This window comes from Jaculus jaculus, chromosome 18 (assembly GCF_020740685.1).
Source record: "Jaculus jaculus isolate mJacJac1 chromosome 18, mJacJac1.mat.Y.cur, whole genome shotgun sequence".
NCBI classification, from domain to species: Eukaryota; Metazoa; Chordata; class Mammalia; order Rodentia; family Dipodidae; genus Jaculus; species Jaculus jaculus.
Window position 1 is genome coordinate 17,850,948 of NC_059119.1, and position 17,378 is coordinate 17,868,325.

A 17,378-nucleotide genomic window follows, 5' to 3' on the forward strand; every position below is an offset into this window, starting at 1 on the left:
TATGAAAACAAAAAAAGCAAGAAAGAGGTATTGGAAAACTAGGTCCTCAGAAGTTTTTACCAACTCATGGGCTTACTCTAAAATATGCCAGGACAGAAACATACCTTTGAGATAAAATACAAACTTTGAGAATTCAACTGCAATATAGATCCCCACCCAGTCTGAAGTTGATATGCACAGATCCAAATAGCACACACAAGTGTGGCTTTGCAAACTCAACTAACAGTGGAGTCCCTACACACAGATACCCAGGGTATACTTGCACCTGAAATCAAGCAGATTGACTACACATTAAAACGAAATCATCAACATTCTTTTAAGATTTAACAAACTCAAAGCTTCAGGATAAAATAATAAAAATATCCAGAATGCAGAAAGAATAATATTAACAAGAAAAATCCCAACTTGCGTGGAAAGACAGTCGGCAGACAGTGCTACTTACAAGACTGGAATTAAGCTGACAACGGGTGAAGCTCTCACAAATTGCATCAAGTGCTCTGAGGGAGAACACTTGTAAAGCATGAAAAGACAGCAACCTTTAATAGCAAAACAAAGTAAAAAGAAGAATAAAATGAAAAATTCCAGAATTGAAAAACACAATTTCAAAAAAATTCACTATAGCAGAGTGGAGATGACAGAGGATGGAGTTGATTAATTTTTAAAGAAAAAACGATGCGATTTGGGAAACAGAGAAGAATATTTCTGAAACATTAAACAGGAGTTTTGGGGGGTCCTGTGGAACATTAGAAAAAGATCCAGCATTCGTGGCATAGAAATCCTAGGAGAGCAGGAAGGGTAATGTAAAGGGTGTGCCATAGAGATATATATACTTAAAGAAACCATGAATGAACATGTTGCCATATTTCAAGACATGAACCTAGGAGCTCAATAATCTCAATGACCCCTGATGTGGATAAACTGAAAGGAGCAATGCCCAGTCACATTATATATAACAAGACAACAGCAAGCTGGAGACAAAGAGAGTATCTTAAGAGGAATCAGAGGAAAACCAGCCCCTGTGGAGAAAGAGTCCAGCGACTATGGATATTTCATCAGGAACCAAGAAAGCAAGACCACCAAAAAGTACTGCAAGAAAAGAACCATCAAGCCAGAATTCCATCTCATCCAAAAATGCCCTTCAGCATCGAGGCTGAAACAAAGGGAAAGTCTTTCTGCTGCCTGGAGATGGTGTGAAAGGAGTTCATTGTTAATGTTGCTCAGACAGAAAGGACATGAGCAGAAGAAATGCAACATCAGGAACAAAGGGAGAACAAGAGGAATTATAAACACTGAGAGAAACAGAAAAGTGCCTTCAGTTCTTAGAAATACACTTGATGCTTGAAAAGAACTTATGTAAATGTAATACATAATGTAATGGAAAGTGGAGAAGATAAAGGGTGCACAGGTGAGGTTTCAACATTATGCTTAAAAAGATAAATCCAAGTGGACTGTACAGAAACGCCATAGATAAAATATAGCACTTAAGGTGTTCAAATAACCCCAAAGAAGAAATGAAAATGAATTAAAAAATCCCTACATGAATAAACAGAGTACAACTAGGAAAATGTTCGACCTAAGTCCAAATATAATAATAATTACCTAAAATGATTTAACACAACCTATTAACAAATATTCATAGAATCAACTTTTTAAAAAGTGAGCTGTCTAAAGAAAATTATGTAAAACTTGAAGATACAGTTTGGCTCAGACCAAAAGTAGGAAAAATATGCTTTTAGGGATTAGGAATGTTGCTCAGTGGTACAGCACTTGCCAGATATCTGTGAGGTCCTGAATTTGATCTCCAACATGCCAAAAAAGGTTAGCTTTTCTACAAAAACACATAAAGGTGATTGAGCACCCATATTAATATTGGACAAAGTATACTTCAGAAGAAAGACAACTAAGGATAAACTGGGAAAATAGATATAATTTTTAAAATGTTAAGTTTAGCATGAGAACTCAACAATAGGAATATATGCAGGTTGAGAACCCCTAATCTGAAAATGCTAAAATATGAAATGCTCCAAAAATTAAATGATTTTACTGATAATATAATACCACAAAAGGGAAAATCTTCTTCATAACACTTTGTTTCATGCAAAAAATTAATTGAAAATTGTACAAAATTACCTATGATAGTATGTGTAAAATATATGGGAATTTTGTGTTTAGATTTTCTGCTTAGAGTTGGGTCTCATCCCCAAGATATTTCATTTTGTATATTCAAATATTATAAACTGTGAAAAAAGTCTGGGACACCTTGGATCCCACATAATGCAGAGAAGGGAGATTCAACCTGTATGGCCTTCACCTCTGAGTTTCAAAATATGCAAAGCAAAATCTGAAAGAACTAAAATAGACCAATCTACAATTATACTAAGAGATTCATACACCCTTTTCACAGTATTAGTGGAATCAGCAGACAGAAAATCAGCAAGGGGATAGAAGGACTGAGCAGCACCATTAAACAGCTGGCTCTAATTGACACGGACAGAACATTCTGCCTAAGAACGGCAGAGAATACGTGCTTTTTAGGTCAGTTGGAACATTCCCCAAGACAGATTACATTCTGACCTGTAAAGTGGAGCTTAGTACATTGAAAATAATTGAAATCATACAAATATAAGTTCTTGTTTAGCCAGAATGGAATCAAACTACAAAGCAATAATAGAAAGATAAGAGGGGCATCTTAAAATATTCAGAAAGTAAAATACACTTCTAAACATCCATGAGGCAAAGAAACAGCAAGTAAAATAAGAGTATGTATTTAACTAGGTGAAACTGAACAAAAACAAATACAACCTGCTAAAATGTGTGGGATGCAGCTAACATGGTGATTAAAGAGGAAATACTGGTATTAAATGCCTGCATTAAAATCAAATCAATATTTTTAGTTTTCTCTTAAGCTAGAAAGGAATAAATAACCCCCCAAAAGCAAAAAAGGAAACAGAAACAAGAAAACAATGAAGCCAACACTGATACACTGAATTAGATCAGCAAAAGTGATAAACTGAGAAGATTCAAATGACGAAGTCAGGAATGAAACAGGAGCCATCACTACAGACCCCACAGACAACACCATTCAATAGTGGATTTCACCAGCAACTCCATACATGTAAAGTGATCAATTCCTCAAAGCCTCACATGGCTACAACCCACTCAAAATTAAACAATTACCCAGAATAATCCAAGAAATTGAAACAGTATTTTTTAAAACATTCAGAAAAAGAAATCCAAGCCCAAATAGTTTCATTGGTTAATTCTACCAAATATGTTTGTTTTTTTTTTAAATGAGCCTAGTTCTACACAAAATTTCATGCAAAAAAATTTAAGAAAGGGAAAATTCCCCAGCTCACTTTATGAATCCAACATTACAACTGGAAATAAAACAAACATAGCATAAGAAATGGGCAACACACCAACAGACATTAAATTAAAAAGGAATCCAGGAAGACATGGGAAAATCAAATCCACTAATGTACATTTTAAAAATAATACTATAGGGGCTAGAGTGATTACTCAGTGGTTAAAGGTACTTGCCTGCAAAACCTGCCAGCCTGGGTTCAATTTCCCAGTACCCACATAAAGCCAGGTGCATATAGTGGTGTATGTGTCTGGAGTTTGTTTGCAGTTGGTAGAGGCCCTGAAGTGCTAATTCTCTCCCTCTCCCTCTCCAGCTCCACCCCCCACCCCGCTCTGCTTGCAAATAAATAAATAATTTTTTTTAAAAAAATTCAGGATTGGATACATGGATCAGCAGTTAAGGTGCTTGCCTGCAATGCCAAATGACCCATATTCGATTCTTCAGTACCCATGGTAAAACCAGGTTGTTTGCAATGGCTAGAGGCTCTGGTGCACATACATTTTCTCTCTCTATCCTTGCAAATAAATAAATAAATAAACATTTTAAAAAAATCATACTATAGGGGCTTGAGATATGGTTCAGTGACTAAAGGCATTTGCTTGCCCAGCCTACCAGCCTGGATTTGATTCCTTAATACCCATGTAAAGCCAGATGCATATGCACAAAGTGGTGCATGCATCTGGAGTTCATTTACAGTGGCAAGATGACATTAAGTGCCCATTCTCATCCCCTCTCTCTGCTTGCAAATAAACAAGTAAATGAAAAATTTCAAAATCATACTATAGCTAAGTAGTGCTTTATCTCAAAAATGTTCACTGTTTGACTTTCTTCTCATATCCATTAATGTTATCTGCCATATGAACAGATTCGAGAAGAAAAATGTATCATCTGGTGCAGAAAAACATTTGGCAAAATTCAATACCTATGGCTGGAGAGATAGTTTAGCAGATAAAGGTGCTTGCCTGAGAAGCCTACCGATCCAGGTTGGATTCCCCAGTACCCACGTAAGCCAGATTCACAAGGTGGCACAGGTGTTAGGAGTTTGTTTGCAGTGGCTGGAGGCCCTGGTGCACCCATTTTTTTCTCACTTTCCCACTGCCCTTTTCTCTTCTCTCTCTCAAATAAATAAACAAAATATTCTAAAATTCAGTATCTATTCATGATAAAGTGAACTTAGAAACTCACCAAACTAGAAATAAAAGTAACACTTTCCAAAGGTATCTTTATGATATCATACTTAATGAAATACACTGAATATTTTCTCCCTCAAATTGGGACTGAGACCTAATGCCCGTTCCCTCTGTTCTTCTCATTCGCAGTACTGGGGATACTAAGCTACTGCCCAACACTGACCGACTCGCCAGCTCCATGCCAGTCTTCTTATTCATCACCCTTTATGAAGTGATATTGAAATAGAACCAAAATACAAAAATAATATTGATTTCTACATATCACCAATGAATAACTAGAAATCAAGTTGTGTTAATATTCTACCTATAACAGCTCAAACAATGTAATGCTTAAACTAACAAAACTAAGTCTGTATTATAAAAACCACAAAGCATTAGTGAAAGAGGTTGAAGACACTCACATGACTTTGTTAAATGGGGAGACAATATTCATGGATGGGAAGATAACATAGTAAAGACATCAGTGCTCACCTCAAGTTAGCCCATAGGTTTAACCCAAGCCTAACTGAAAGCAGGAATTTTTATGGGGACTGATAAGCTGGTTCCAAAATTTACAAAGAAAAAGACTTGAGAAAAGACTAAGAAATTTTGAAAAGGAATACAATTGAAGGAGTCATACTACTCAATGCCAATATTAAGCCACAGAGAATTATTCCCAGTCCTTGAAATAGCAGTTTGCCTGTTTGGATATTGAAGTTGCCTGAAGCCATTATCTCTTCCTTCCATTTCCTTCATTTTGGAGTGAGTGGAACTGTTAGCTCATACCTGTCCTCCCTATTACATTTGTCCTGCATCATATCACAATAGGGACAGAATCCAACAAATGTGTCATTAGGTAATCCCACCGCCACAGACTGCTTACTCTGACCTGCAAGGCCTGGGGCATTGGCTGGACATGCATCCTGAGATAGAGGTGCCTTAGGCTGCTAAGGATGTAGCATGGCACTTATTTTTTTCTAAGTATAGAATAGAAAGTTAAAGTCACTTACTATATTAATCAAGTAGCCAGTACTTTGCCTAATTACGTTGTGGCACTTTTATAGGACCGGGTAGGACAGTGGGGTTGTTTTAGACCAGCTTCACTATGAACATATGAGCAATGGGGGTCACTACAGGGTCAGCAGGCAATAGGAATCTTTCAGCTCCCATATGATCTTATGGACTCTGCATCACATCTGCAGCCTGTCCTTATCTAGTGTGTGATTGCACTTGCTTCCTCATGCCACAGACTCCAAGCGGACAGGAAGTTGTCCCAGGATGGATGACACTCCAGTGCTCATCACAAATTACCAAGACGTTGATATCTGCGACTTGTGAGTCAATGTTCCTGAGACAAGATTTTTACAGGTGGACTGATACCACAAAGCTGAGATTTGGGGATGCTGAGATAGGGTGACTATGTAATTTGAATGTGACTCTGTATGACTCGGGAAAGAGGCCATGGTAGGCTGAGTAACAATCTCTCCAAAACATTCACACCTGGATGAGTTTCTTTTCTCACTGTTATCACAAAGTGCCTGATAAAAGCGACTTAGGGAAAGAAGGGTTTGGGGGCTGGAGAGATGGCTGAATGGTAAAGGCACTTATCTGAGAAGCCTAAGGACTCATGTGATCCCACATAAGCCAGACGCACAGGTGGCATGTGTGCAGGGTCGCACAGGTGCACCAGGTGGTGCACGCACCTGGAGTTTGGTTACAGTGGCTGGAGGCCCTGGCATGCTGATTCAATCCCTCTCTCCCACTCTTGTTCCCACACTCTCTCATAAAAAGGCCCAGACTGTTGGACTTGCCTCAAAGAAGAAGGAGGAGGAGAAGGAAGAAGAGGAGGAGGAGAGGGGTGTTGCTTGGCTCACTGTTTAGGAGACTCAGTCTATAATAGTAGGGAAGACAAGATGGCAGGTGTGCGTGGTGGCTGGTCACAGTCAGGAAACAGAGAGAAACAAATGCTGAGTTGGCGCCATCCTTTGTCCTTTAATATTCAACCTGGGAGCCCGGGACATGGGATAGTGTTGGCCACATGCAGGGTGGACCTTTCCTCCTCTCTCAAATTACTACGGAAACACCATCACAGGCATGTTCAGAGGTGTGTTTGCATGGTGACCGCAAATAATTCAAGTTGATAATGAAGATGGAAGTTGAACTGCCATGACATGCTAATGCCTGGAGCCTCTGAAGGTGGCCTCGTTTGGCGAAAGGGTTACTTCAGTTAGTATGAAGGGTCTTGAAATATGCAAACAACTCTGGATTACCCCACCATCTCCTCAAATGTCCTTGTAAGTGGTGGTGGGACTAAAGAAAGAGGAGACGAAGGAAGAAAAAGAGGGCATAATGTAAGTAGAGAGCTATGAATGGAATTATGGTTCTTATGCCACATCCAGATTTAAAATGTTGAGGAAACTTTGAGATTTTTTCTCTTCTTTCTTCTTTCCTTCTTTGATTTCTATTTTGGTATATGTGCATGCACACAACTGTGGTGTGCACTTCCCAGGGTGTATGTGTAGAGGTCAGAGGACAACTTGCAGGTGTGAGTCCTCACCTCTCACCTCATCTTGAGGCAGGTCTCCCATTGTTCAGTGTTCGTTTCATCAGGATGGCTAGTCTGAGCTTTTATTGTTGTTGTGTTCTTTTTTTTTTTTTTTTTTTCTTTTTCAAGGTAGGGTCTCACTCTAGCTCAGGCTGACCTGGAATTCACTATGTAGTCTCAGGGTGGCCTCAAACTCTCGGCAATCCTCCTAACCTCTGTCTCCCAAGTGCCAGGATTAAAGGCGTGCGCCACCACTCCCAGCTAAGGATTACATATCTTAACTGTTTGCCTACAGTGGAAAATAGCCAAAGAAATATTCGGCTTAACAAGCAGATATCCCCACCAACACTAGGGATTTCTCATTTCACAGTCTCTGCTCTTCCACCCCAACTTGTTTGAGTTACTTGAGTGCTTTTATTATGATTAGAAGAAGAGGGGGTGAAGGCGACCAGACTTTTTAATCTTAGAAATTTTCCCAGTTTTTCATGTTGTGAACACTGCTTAACCCTTTGGGCTCTTGCTTCCTCATTACTGACAACTTCTGCGGCCTGGAAGTTTCCCATACCACATTCTGTAGCCCATTAATTCATCCATTCCTGTAGTTGAATGGAACCAGATTTTTTTAAAAAATATTCCTTTACACCCTGCCTCAGCAAGCAAGCCACCAATACCTTCCACTGCCTGGTCATAGTATTTGACCTAAACAACAAACCCCCCCATACTTAAAGGCACCGTGGCCTGGGAAGATACAACTGCTTGGGGCCTTTTGCAGGCAAAGGTGCCACAGAGGAAATGGAGCAAGATTATGGTTTGTTACAATGGAGAACTATCTTTATTTTTATGTGACATGGTTTGGCATGGTTGGTACCAAACCTAGGACACTACTTTTACAGATAAGGCAGAGTTGTTTCTATTCTTAGAAACTACTGACTTGGCTATAAAACCAAGCAGTGCTTATAGACGTTGAGACATTTCTTTTGGGAAAGCACTGAGCCAAGGACCAGCACGTCTGTGCACAACTGGCCCCGCTCCGTTGTTCCCCAGCCAGCTGTACAGACAAGCGCGGCCTTCTCAACACCCTAGTGCCCTGACTCACTGTTTTCTTTCTTCTCTGCAGCTGAAGAAGGGTCAATGATGTTGCAACTGTCATGTTTCTCCACATTATAGTCTACCAAATGCTTATGCTTCTGTTCAAATGAAATCTTCCTTTGGAGAGACAGCTCAGCAGTTAAAGGTACTTGCATGCAATGTCTGCCACCCCAGGTTAGATTCCCCAGTAACCATGTAAAGCCATGTAAAGTGGCACATGCATCTGGAGTTCATTTGCAGTGGCAGGAGGCCCTGGCATGCCCATTCTCTCTCTTCTTTTCTTTCCTCATAAATAAATAAATGAAGCTATTTTTCTTTTCCAAATGTTAATTTTAGTAAAAATGTGTATCTTGTAAACTGAAAAGTGCCATGCAAACCTAGGGTACCTGTATAACTCTAAAGTTCTTGACAAAACACCCACCATATTAAATCAATGATAATTTTCCCCTGCACCCTTAGATGTACAGTACAGTTGCCTCTCGCTTCTAAAGTCCCTTGTCGTTACCCTGGGTGTGGATGCACAGTCGGTATGGCTCTGTCGGCAATCATCAGACATCACAGAATCTGAGATTGTGCTCTGAATGGCTTTGATGGCATTTTGAGATTTCTTCTTTGAATTATCTAACAGGAATTAGAGTAGATGAACTAAAATCTCATAGTTAAGAACCTAGAAGAGTAGGTGGGCACAGCCAGTAATGACCAGTATATTCATCAAAGTATGTAATCAAGGACCAATAGTCTCTGAAAGAGGTCAGTTCAATGTACGACAACAGGCTTGTCCAAGAAGACAGTCCTTATTCTTATCAGTGATGACAGCCAGCCAGAGACAGCAGTGGCTTCTCCTGGGCTGTCACGATAAGTCCTCACTATAGTGGCCTCTATGACTCCATGCTCTCTGGCCCTGGTGTGTGTGTATGTGTGTGTGTGATGTAATCTTCCTACACTACCATTCCCCTTTGTTCAATCCATGCCAAGAGCCAAATAAAAGAATCCATATGTGATTACAGCTATAAAACCAAAAGGAAAATATTAGAGGAAAATATAACATTTTGGGGTTTCTAAGTTTGTTTTACCTTTAATGCTAGGCAGACAGTTTACACAAATCATTTTGCTGCAAAGTAAGGAGTAATGAGTTAAATGTGTTCCCTGTCACCAGCAATCATGTACACTTGTCTTTGACTGACCGAACACATAAGACACATGAAATGACTTTCTAATCATGTTAGGGGGTGGGGAGGGGGAGGAGATGGGAGGAAGAGAACTTCAACTTCTTTTATTTTATTCAGAAGTTCCACTGACATTTCCTGGCAATCTTCTTACAGGCTGTATGGCCTTCTCTTTGCTAATAATGTTTGCCTTGAGAATTTGTAAAGGTCTGAGAACTCTTTAATTCAATGTTCTAGAAATTACCAGAGCCATAAGGGAATGGAATCCCTGTTAATAGCTCATGGATTACTTCTCTCCTTATTTGAAATGGTTTTCATGGAAGTTACTCAGCTTTACGGTGGGCATGACTGGTCTTGGACCATGAGATTGGTGCCCCAAGAGATGACCACCGGTGTCAAGGCCCCTGAAGGAAAGCGACTCAAGTAGGAAGGGAAGAGGATGCATCATGATGGTGGCGTGAGTGGGATACTAAGCAAATGCATTTCAGTTCAAGACTGTTTGTTTTGATTTGTGAATTTAAACAACACACGGACTGGATTTTCTGGCAGTCACAATGTTTTATAACCAGATCTAACCAGCTTCCACCGAAATCCTTGCCAAGAAGTATGAAGATTTGTGTTTTAAACTTTTCTATTGAGTCAAAGCTCTTGCATTTGGCGAGGAAGCCGCATACAGTAGCAAAGGAAGACGTTCTGGTACCAAAATCGCACCAAATTTAAGCCGCTGCTGCTCCTGGCCTCATATCCAGATGTCTTTCATCCAGGCTGGCCAAGCTAACCCAATGCCAGTTCATTCATTCATTCATTATTTCAACAAACATTGACTGAGCACCTACTATGAGTCTATGGCCAGTCACCAAGGCTGTCAGAAGCAGCCCTGGCCTCACAATGCTTCTGCTTTCACAAGGAAAGGGGGGAAAAGCCATGGGGAAAGGCAAAGACACAAGTGTGAGTGAGGAGCTTCATGTGTGCAGAACGGCACGGAGGCTGACGTCACTTTCTAACGTGCACTCCTGGTGTTTTTCCACATGGAACACTTATCGGGTTCCTAGAGGAGATGAGAAAAGGGGGCAGCCAGTCTTTGAGATGTGGAAACATCTACAAGATAATGAACAGCCCAGTGCATTTTGTAAGCTGTTACTTTCTTCTTGATTGTTCTGCATTGACCTGGGAAGCTGTGGAATCACAGTGTCCTTTCATCATGGGTGCACTGATGGCTATGCGGACATTGCCTATAACCTCAGTGCTCAGGAGCCAGAGGTAGGATGGTCACAAGTTCAAGGCCAACCTGGGATAGGAAGCTAGACCCTGCCTCAAAGAAGCCTACGTGGTTTATGGAGGCAACTTAGTGTGATCTCTGGCACTGAAAAAAAAAAAAAAAGAGGAAATGAAAACAACAATAACAATGAAAAGAGATGTTATACAATCTCCAGACATTGATAGATTGGATGACTCAGTTTTATAGCGATGCAAATTCTTCCCAACATGATTCAAAAATAGACCTTACTACCTTATGTGGAAAAACAACTAGTAGCCTCTAGAAGCCCCAGTAATGTACAATTTCTGTCGAGTGTGGTGGTACATGCCTTTAATTCTAGCACTCGAGAGGCAGACATAGGAAGATCACTCTGTCACAGGGAGTTCCAGTCCAGCCTGAGACTACAGAATGAGTTCTGGGTCAGCCTAGGTTAGAATGAGACCCTACCTCCCAGAAAACAACAACAGAAAAGTACAATTTCTTAATCCGGGTCCTGGATATCTGGGAATGTTGAATGTGTGAATATTTAACACATTACATATTTATTACATAAAATTTTTATATTTGCATATTAAAATTATAAGTTTATGTTTAATTACTTAAGATAACAAAAGCCTAATATTTTAGAGGATTGTCTCACTGAGAAGTTTATTTTGAGCAAAGACAAGAAGGGTTTGGCAGGAGCTAACAGCTACTAAGGAACTGTGAGCCTCTGTGAGGATTTTGGTTTTGGGGAGACAAGGCACTGTGGACAATTTACACAGGCGTGATCTGATTCATGGTTGAGGCGCTGGTTCGGGATACCGCGTTGACTTGGAGGAGGAGGCAAGAGCAGAGTTAGAACAGGGGCATAATACTCTATATAGGAAAGATGGTGGTTGTATGCACTTACCAGTAAGAATGAAGGTGGTGAGAAGTGATCGGATTCCGGCACAGTTTGGAAGTCTAATCAAGATTTCATGCTGAATTGAGGATGAGGGAGGAGTCCAGGATGGCTCTAAAGTTTTTAGTTTGAACAATGGGATGAGGGTATTATTAAGCTGTGAGTGGAAAAGTCCTGGAGGATGGACGGGCTTACAGTCAAGAGTGAGAGCCTACCTCAAAAAACAAAACAAACACACAAGAATAGTGATTTCATTCCAGAAATGCAGGGGCTGAGAAGAGATGGGCTGTTCGAAGCGAGATGCCGAGGAGCAGTGAGGTACATGCTACAAGGTTCTGGTTGGAGGCACACATTTGGGAGACATTTAGATAACTAAAAGATATTACCATAACTGATATTCGTAGAGAAGAGACAGTAATAATGCCGGGAGCTGCTTTCCCTGGGGCGGGGAGGTGGGGGAGAAGAGAACTATATGAAGCCCATTCCCACAGTGGCCCTTATGTTTTGGGTGACGTCGTCTATGGGTACTGACATCCACACCAGCTTTGATCCCACTGTGTTCTGCATTTTTGTGTGTACTGCCTTCTAGAAATTAACAACTACCTTCATTCTAGCCTTAGTTGTAGCTCTGGCCCCACTACAGAGATTCCATCTAAAAGAGCTTAGGTCTGCTTTAAAAATTTTTCTTGTTTATTTTTATTTATTTATTTGAAAGCCACAGAAAGAAGGAGAAAGATGGAGAGAGAGAGAGAGAGAGAGAGAGAGAGAGAGAGAGAGAGAGAGGGAGGATGGGCATCCAAACTAATTCCAGACATGTGTGCCCCCTTGTGCATGTGGCTAACGTGGGTCCTGAGGAATCGAGCCTCACAGGCAAGCGCTTAACCACCAAACCATCTCTCCAGCCCTTAGCTCTGCTTCTTGTATGCTGCCATCAACATGCCCTGTAGAGCTGGCACCCAGCAGGCAATAACAGTGTTTGGCTATGGCAGCTAATTCTATGTGTTAGTTGGGCATGATGGAGCATGCCTGTAGTCCAAGCTACCCAGGAAGATGAGGCAGGATGATTGCTTAAGCCCAGAAGTTTAAGGCTTGCCTGTGCAACATAGTAAGATCCTGGCTCAAAAAAGTCAGGGCTGAAGCCGGGCGTGGTGGTACACGCCTTTAATCCCAGCACACGGGAGGCAGAGGTAGGAGGATTGCTGTGAGTTCGAGGCCACCCTGAGACTCCATAGTGAGTTCCATGTCAGCCTGGACTAGAGTGAGACCCGACCTTGAAAAACCAAAAAAAAAAAAAAAAAAAAGTGGGGGCTGGAGAGACAGCTCAGTGGTTAAGGCACTTGCCTGCAAAGCCTGACGACCCAGGTGAGATTCCTCAGTACCCACACAAAGCCAGATGCGCAATGTGAAGCATACATCTGGAGTTCGCAGCAGTTAGAGGCTCTGGTGTGCCCATATTCACTCATTCTTTTTTTCTTTTTCTTTGAAGATAAATAAAATAGTTTCTAAAAATATTTTTTTAAAGAAATGACTCTCTTGGTATGATGACTTCTAGGAGGGTGTGCTGCTTGAACTGTACTTCATGAGCAAGTGACGTGGGTCTGTGTGTCTGTCCGTCTAGCAGTGACCACTTTAGCTAATGCACAATCTAAGCATGGGCCAAAGTCCCTGATAGAAAATGACAGAGAAAGATTTCCTGTGATCTATAACACGTGACTTCCATTCTCAGTTTCCAAATCTTATAGAACAGGGGAAAAATAAAACAAAAACAAAACAAAAACCCGCACCACATATTTTCTCAAGTCTCATAAGTTACACAACTCAACAAAGACACAGTTATGGCATGCATACCAAATTCCATGTTGCATACACTCACCCATTTCTCTGTGTGTAAGATTATAGATGAACGGAAGTAAAATAGTTGGCAGATCAGAGACCTACTCAAATGTGCTAAATTAGACGTTTCAATGGAGAATGGAAAACAATTTTAAGAGTTAATCACCCTCACAAAGGAACACACACACACACACACAAATTTTTCACATCTAAAGGGTTGTCCTAGGAAGAATGGTAGCACAATTCATAGGAATTAAAAGTTAAGCCCCAGCTTGAAACTCACAGGCTGAAGAGGAAGTTATGTGTATATAGTGAGACTAAAAACCAAAACCAGTAGATATTCAAGTGTGACCACCTATTAAGAGACAGGGCAAGTTCAGATGGGGTAAACAAATCCACGGTCTCTGGGTTTCCAGAACTGTCCCTGCAGCCTGACAGGCCAGTGGGAGGAAATGGCAGTAAGATACCCCAGGCCAGCTGATAATGCAGACATAGTTAGGTCACAGGTACGCTAACACCCACCTGCTTTCATGAAGGGACTCAAGGATGAAGATAAGACCAGATTGCGTGAACAACCATCACTGGGCCACAGGACCCTGAGGGAGCCAAACTCATCACCTTTCCTAAAGGTACTAGATAGGAAATGAGTGCAGGTTTATAGATCTTAGCACATCTGGACAGTAGGGTGCATGACTTAAGGTTTAAATGGGGTAAATTAAAAATAGATGGTCATAAAAGATAATCTTTTTATTTAGTACTTAGCCTACTTAAAGAATTAATTGCTCCTAAAGGGGTGGGCTAAAAATACAAATCAAGTACTAAATGTCTGGATCAATTAAGAGGTAACATATGCAAATGAGAACAAGGTGTTAGCAGCAAGCCCTGGGTCAGGATCTTTGTGAGCAAGCGGGCGAGCGACATGGGGTGGCAAGAGGAGCAGTAATATGTCATATTGCTCATAAGTCTTGATACCTTTTGGCTGAGCCCCTTGCAATCCCTATATGTCAGGAGTCCCTCTCTTATTAAACTTTATCACCTCAGCTTTGGTCTTGAACTTTGGAATTCTGTGGATGATAAGAGGCCCAGTGGATAGCTACCTTACTTCTGCCTGCGGTATACCCACGCAATTACAGCCTTGTTTCTTGTTCATCTTTGAGCAGAGGCAGACAACCCTATATTCTGCAGAACTGACAAACAAATACTATGTTCACTCCTACCTTGCCTTTGGCTTCCAGAAACACTAAGAGCTCCCATAGGATTAAGTAGTGCCCAAGTGACCCAGTGGCAGCAACTACTGGATTCTCCATGACAGGACACGGGGCCATTGCGGGAGAAAGCAGCTTCATAAACAATCATCTACTTGCAGGTTCCACTCTGCCCCTGTGCTCACCCCCAGCAACAGTAAGTGGGGGCTGCGTGATAATATATATGCCAGGGAGATCATATGGTGTTTGCCATGTCCTAAACTAGGGACTTGGAGGTTATGTACACAATGATGAAAACACAGGATGGGGAGGGCATGAATAAGACAGTAAGGTATGTTTTATTTGCAGGCTGTGTTCCTTAGAAAATCTCAACATAAAGACCACCTCCACGTCAAAAGGCCATATTCAAAAAGCTACCTCCAAACATGGGGGAATTAGCCCCAGACAGAAGTAATGTAGTAACATAACCCTGGGAGGGAAATGTGTTTTCAGTTACATCAGGGCCAGGTCCAGCCTTTCCCACAGGCTCTTCCTAAATAGGAACTTGGCAATGGGATTAGCGGAGCTAGAGGAGACGTCCTTGGCTTTAGAGGTGAGGCCTGTCAGGGTCCTGAGGAGAAGTTGGGCAGCAGTTCTCCCTGCTGGTAATAACACTGAAGAATCAGTGTCATATCCATTTTATTAATTTTCTTGACAGGCAGCTCTGGTTACCATGCAGGCACCACAAAATCAAAACATACGCATGTCAAGTGGCCCCATCTGTGGTGGGGCCCTGCCAAGGCCCATGTCACATCAACACGAGGAAGCACAGCCCAGCTTCTCAAACCACGATCTGGGTCCCGTAAGTAATCCCCTGCTGGAAGAAAACCACCCGAGTCGGTTCAAAGAGCCAGAGAGGTTCTCTTGGTGACAGTCCTTTATCCTGAGGCTGGGATCCTTGGAGTGAACAGACAAGTCCTGGGAGACACACGGCTCCATCTGGCTTTAGTGCCTGTCTCTAAACACAGCCACACAGACCTCCCTGCTACTTTCATTTTGCCTGCATTGAGTTTCATCCATGCAGGACAATAGCAGCCTGGGTGAAAGAAGGACATTTACAGGCGTGCAATGACTTCATTTGTAAGTGGGATTGGAGTTCTGTTGAGCTTAGGTCTTTGGGCCCACAGTAAGCATAGAGAAAATATATGCTAAATCCAAGTCTTTATGAGTATTAATATGGTGAATGAAGGGGTCTAACATAAATTCTTCTATTTTGCAGAGCCATGAGAACTATCTATTGGCTAAACAAAGCCAATGAAGCTTGGATAAAGAGTAAGGACCTAGAAACATTTCCATTCTAAGTAACACAAATCATAGACACTAAGGGGAGTACCAGTAACACTTGTCACTTCGTGTCACCCCATCTGCCCCTCTATCTACAAGCAGGGCTATTTTCTCAGTTCTGACAACCTGCTGGCTGTGGCCACAGCACCCAAGGCCATGAGGAAAGGTAGAGGCCTCAATGCTTTGATGTCAGTGGTTGGGCCCTTCACAAAGCCTTCACCGGGACTCAGTAAGTTTCCGCCTTGACAGCTCTTCATGCTGCTGCTCTTGTGATGGGAAAGGGGACGCACATCCGTATCTGCTGCTGTGTCACTTGCCACTGGTCTCAAACAGGAAGTACCCAATGCAAGCGGGCCTGACTATGCCAAGGTGCCACCCTGACTGCCCAAGTTCAGAACAGCCCAAGGCCACGAACTGGAGGTACTATTAGCCCACGCTCCCGAGGTCTGCTTAGTAAGGGGCTAAGACCCCCATTGGATGCCCTGGAAACATCCCAGATCAGACTGGCTATGGGTGTGACGGGCAGTGGCACTCTGAGGACTGAGAATGGCTGGTCCACTGAGCTCTGACAAGGAGGTGAACACACCCAGGCAGCCCGCCTCATGGGGTAAAGACCCAGCGCATCGCCTCATCCTCCACTCAAATAGCCACGTCATGTCGGCCTCGCTGGCCTCCTTGATTGTGTAGAAATAAATAAATGAATTATGTTGTTGGGATTTGGGCTTCGGCACAAACACATGGTCTGCATTTATCCACACAGCGAGAGGTCCACCAGCCACTTGATATAAAAGAGCAAAATGATAATTCTTTTCTTTAGGCGCTCTAGTGCCATATGGAATGTATATAAATCATATTTTTGTTTTAACAGCGGAGGCTTTGTTGATAGATAAACATGTGGTTTATCTAAAAAAAAAAAAAAAAAAAGAGGGGATTGTGCTTTGAACAATCATTTAATGGCCATGGATGTGCCAAACAAAAATAAAAACATAATTTTGAAAGGAGCTGGCCTCATTCCCAAATCCGTAACAAGGAATTTCTCCCTAACCAAAGTGGTTAAAGCCCGTCGATCTGTTTTGAGTTTAAGCTGCGCTCTACTCAACCCCACGACAGACGGCATCCCGGGCTAGCGCGCTCTAATAGGACAGGACGTTACCTTTATGAATGACCTCATAGAGAAGAGGTTGGCGAGCATGGTGGAGAGGCCTTGCGCCAGGCAGCTCTGGGCTATGAAACCCAGCTTCAGTTCTGCGAGGCAGATTGCGTCATCGCCCTCTTTCCAATTCCAGCTCGGGATGTTTAGCAGATGGGCCTGTGGAAACAAACAAACAAAAAAAAAAAAAAGGTATCAGACCTTGCTTTGTTACGTGTCCAATTGTTTCAGATCTCTTCCGGGAAATACTGTATTGCCCCAGGTACGTGGAGTCATCCAGGCTCATCCTTTCTGCGCCCTGCTGGAGTCTGGTGTTCTGTTCTGCTCAGCTGTATGTCACATTGTCAGCCTCTTTGCAACAACTGCTTCCGCAGCCACAAGGCCTACATCCTT

At 42.1% G+C, this 17,378-nt stretch overlaps 1 protein-coding gene across 31 annotated transcripts in view; it reads right to left on the reverse strand.

The window, feature by feature from the left end:
- Kcnma1 (potassium calcium-activated channel subfamily M alpha 1) overlaps nt 1-17,378 on the reverse strand; it is a 757,466-nt gene that overhangs the window by 190,900 nt on the left and 549,188 nt on the right. For all 31 annotated transcript variants that reach the window (XM_004657971.3, XM_004657965.3, XM_004657975.2 and 28 more), the window contains exon 14: nt 16,989-17,144. In XM_004657971.3, coding sequence (XP_004658028.2) covers nt 16,989-17,144 — 156 coding nt within the window. The remainder of the gene's footprint in view (nt 1-16,988; nt 17,145-17,378) is intronic.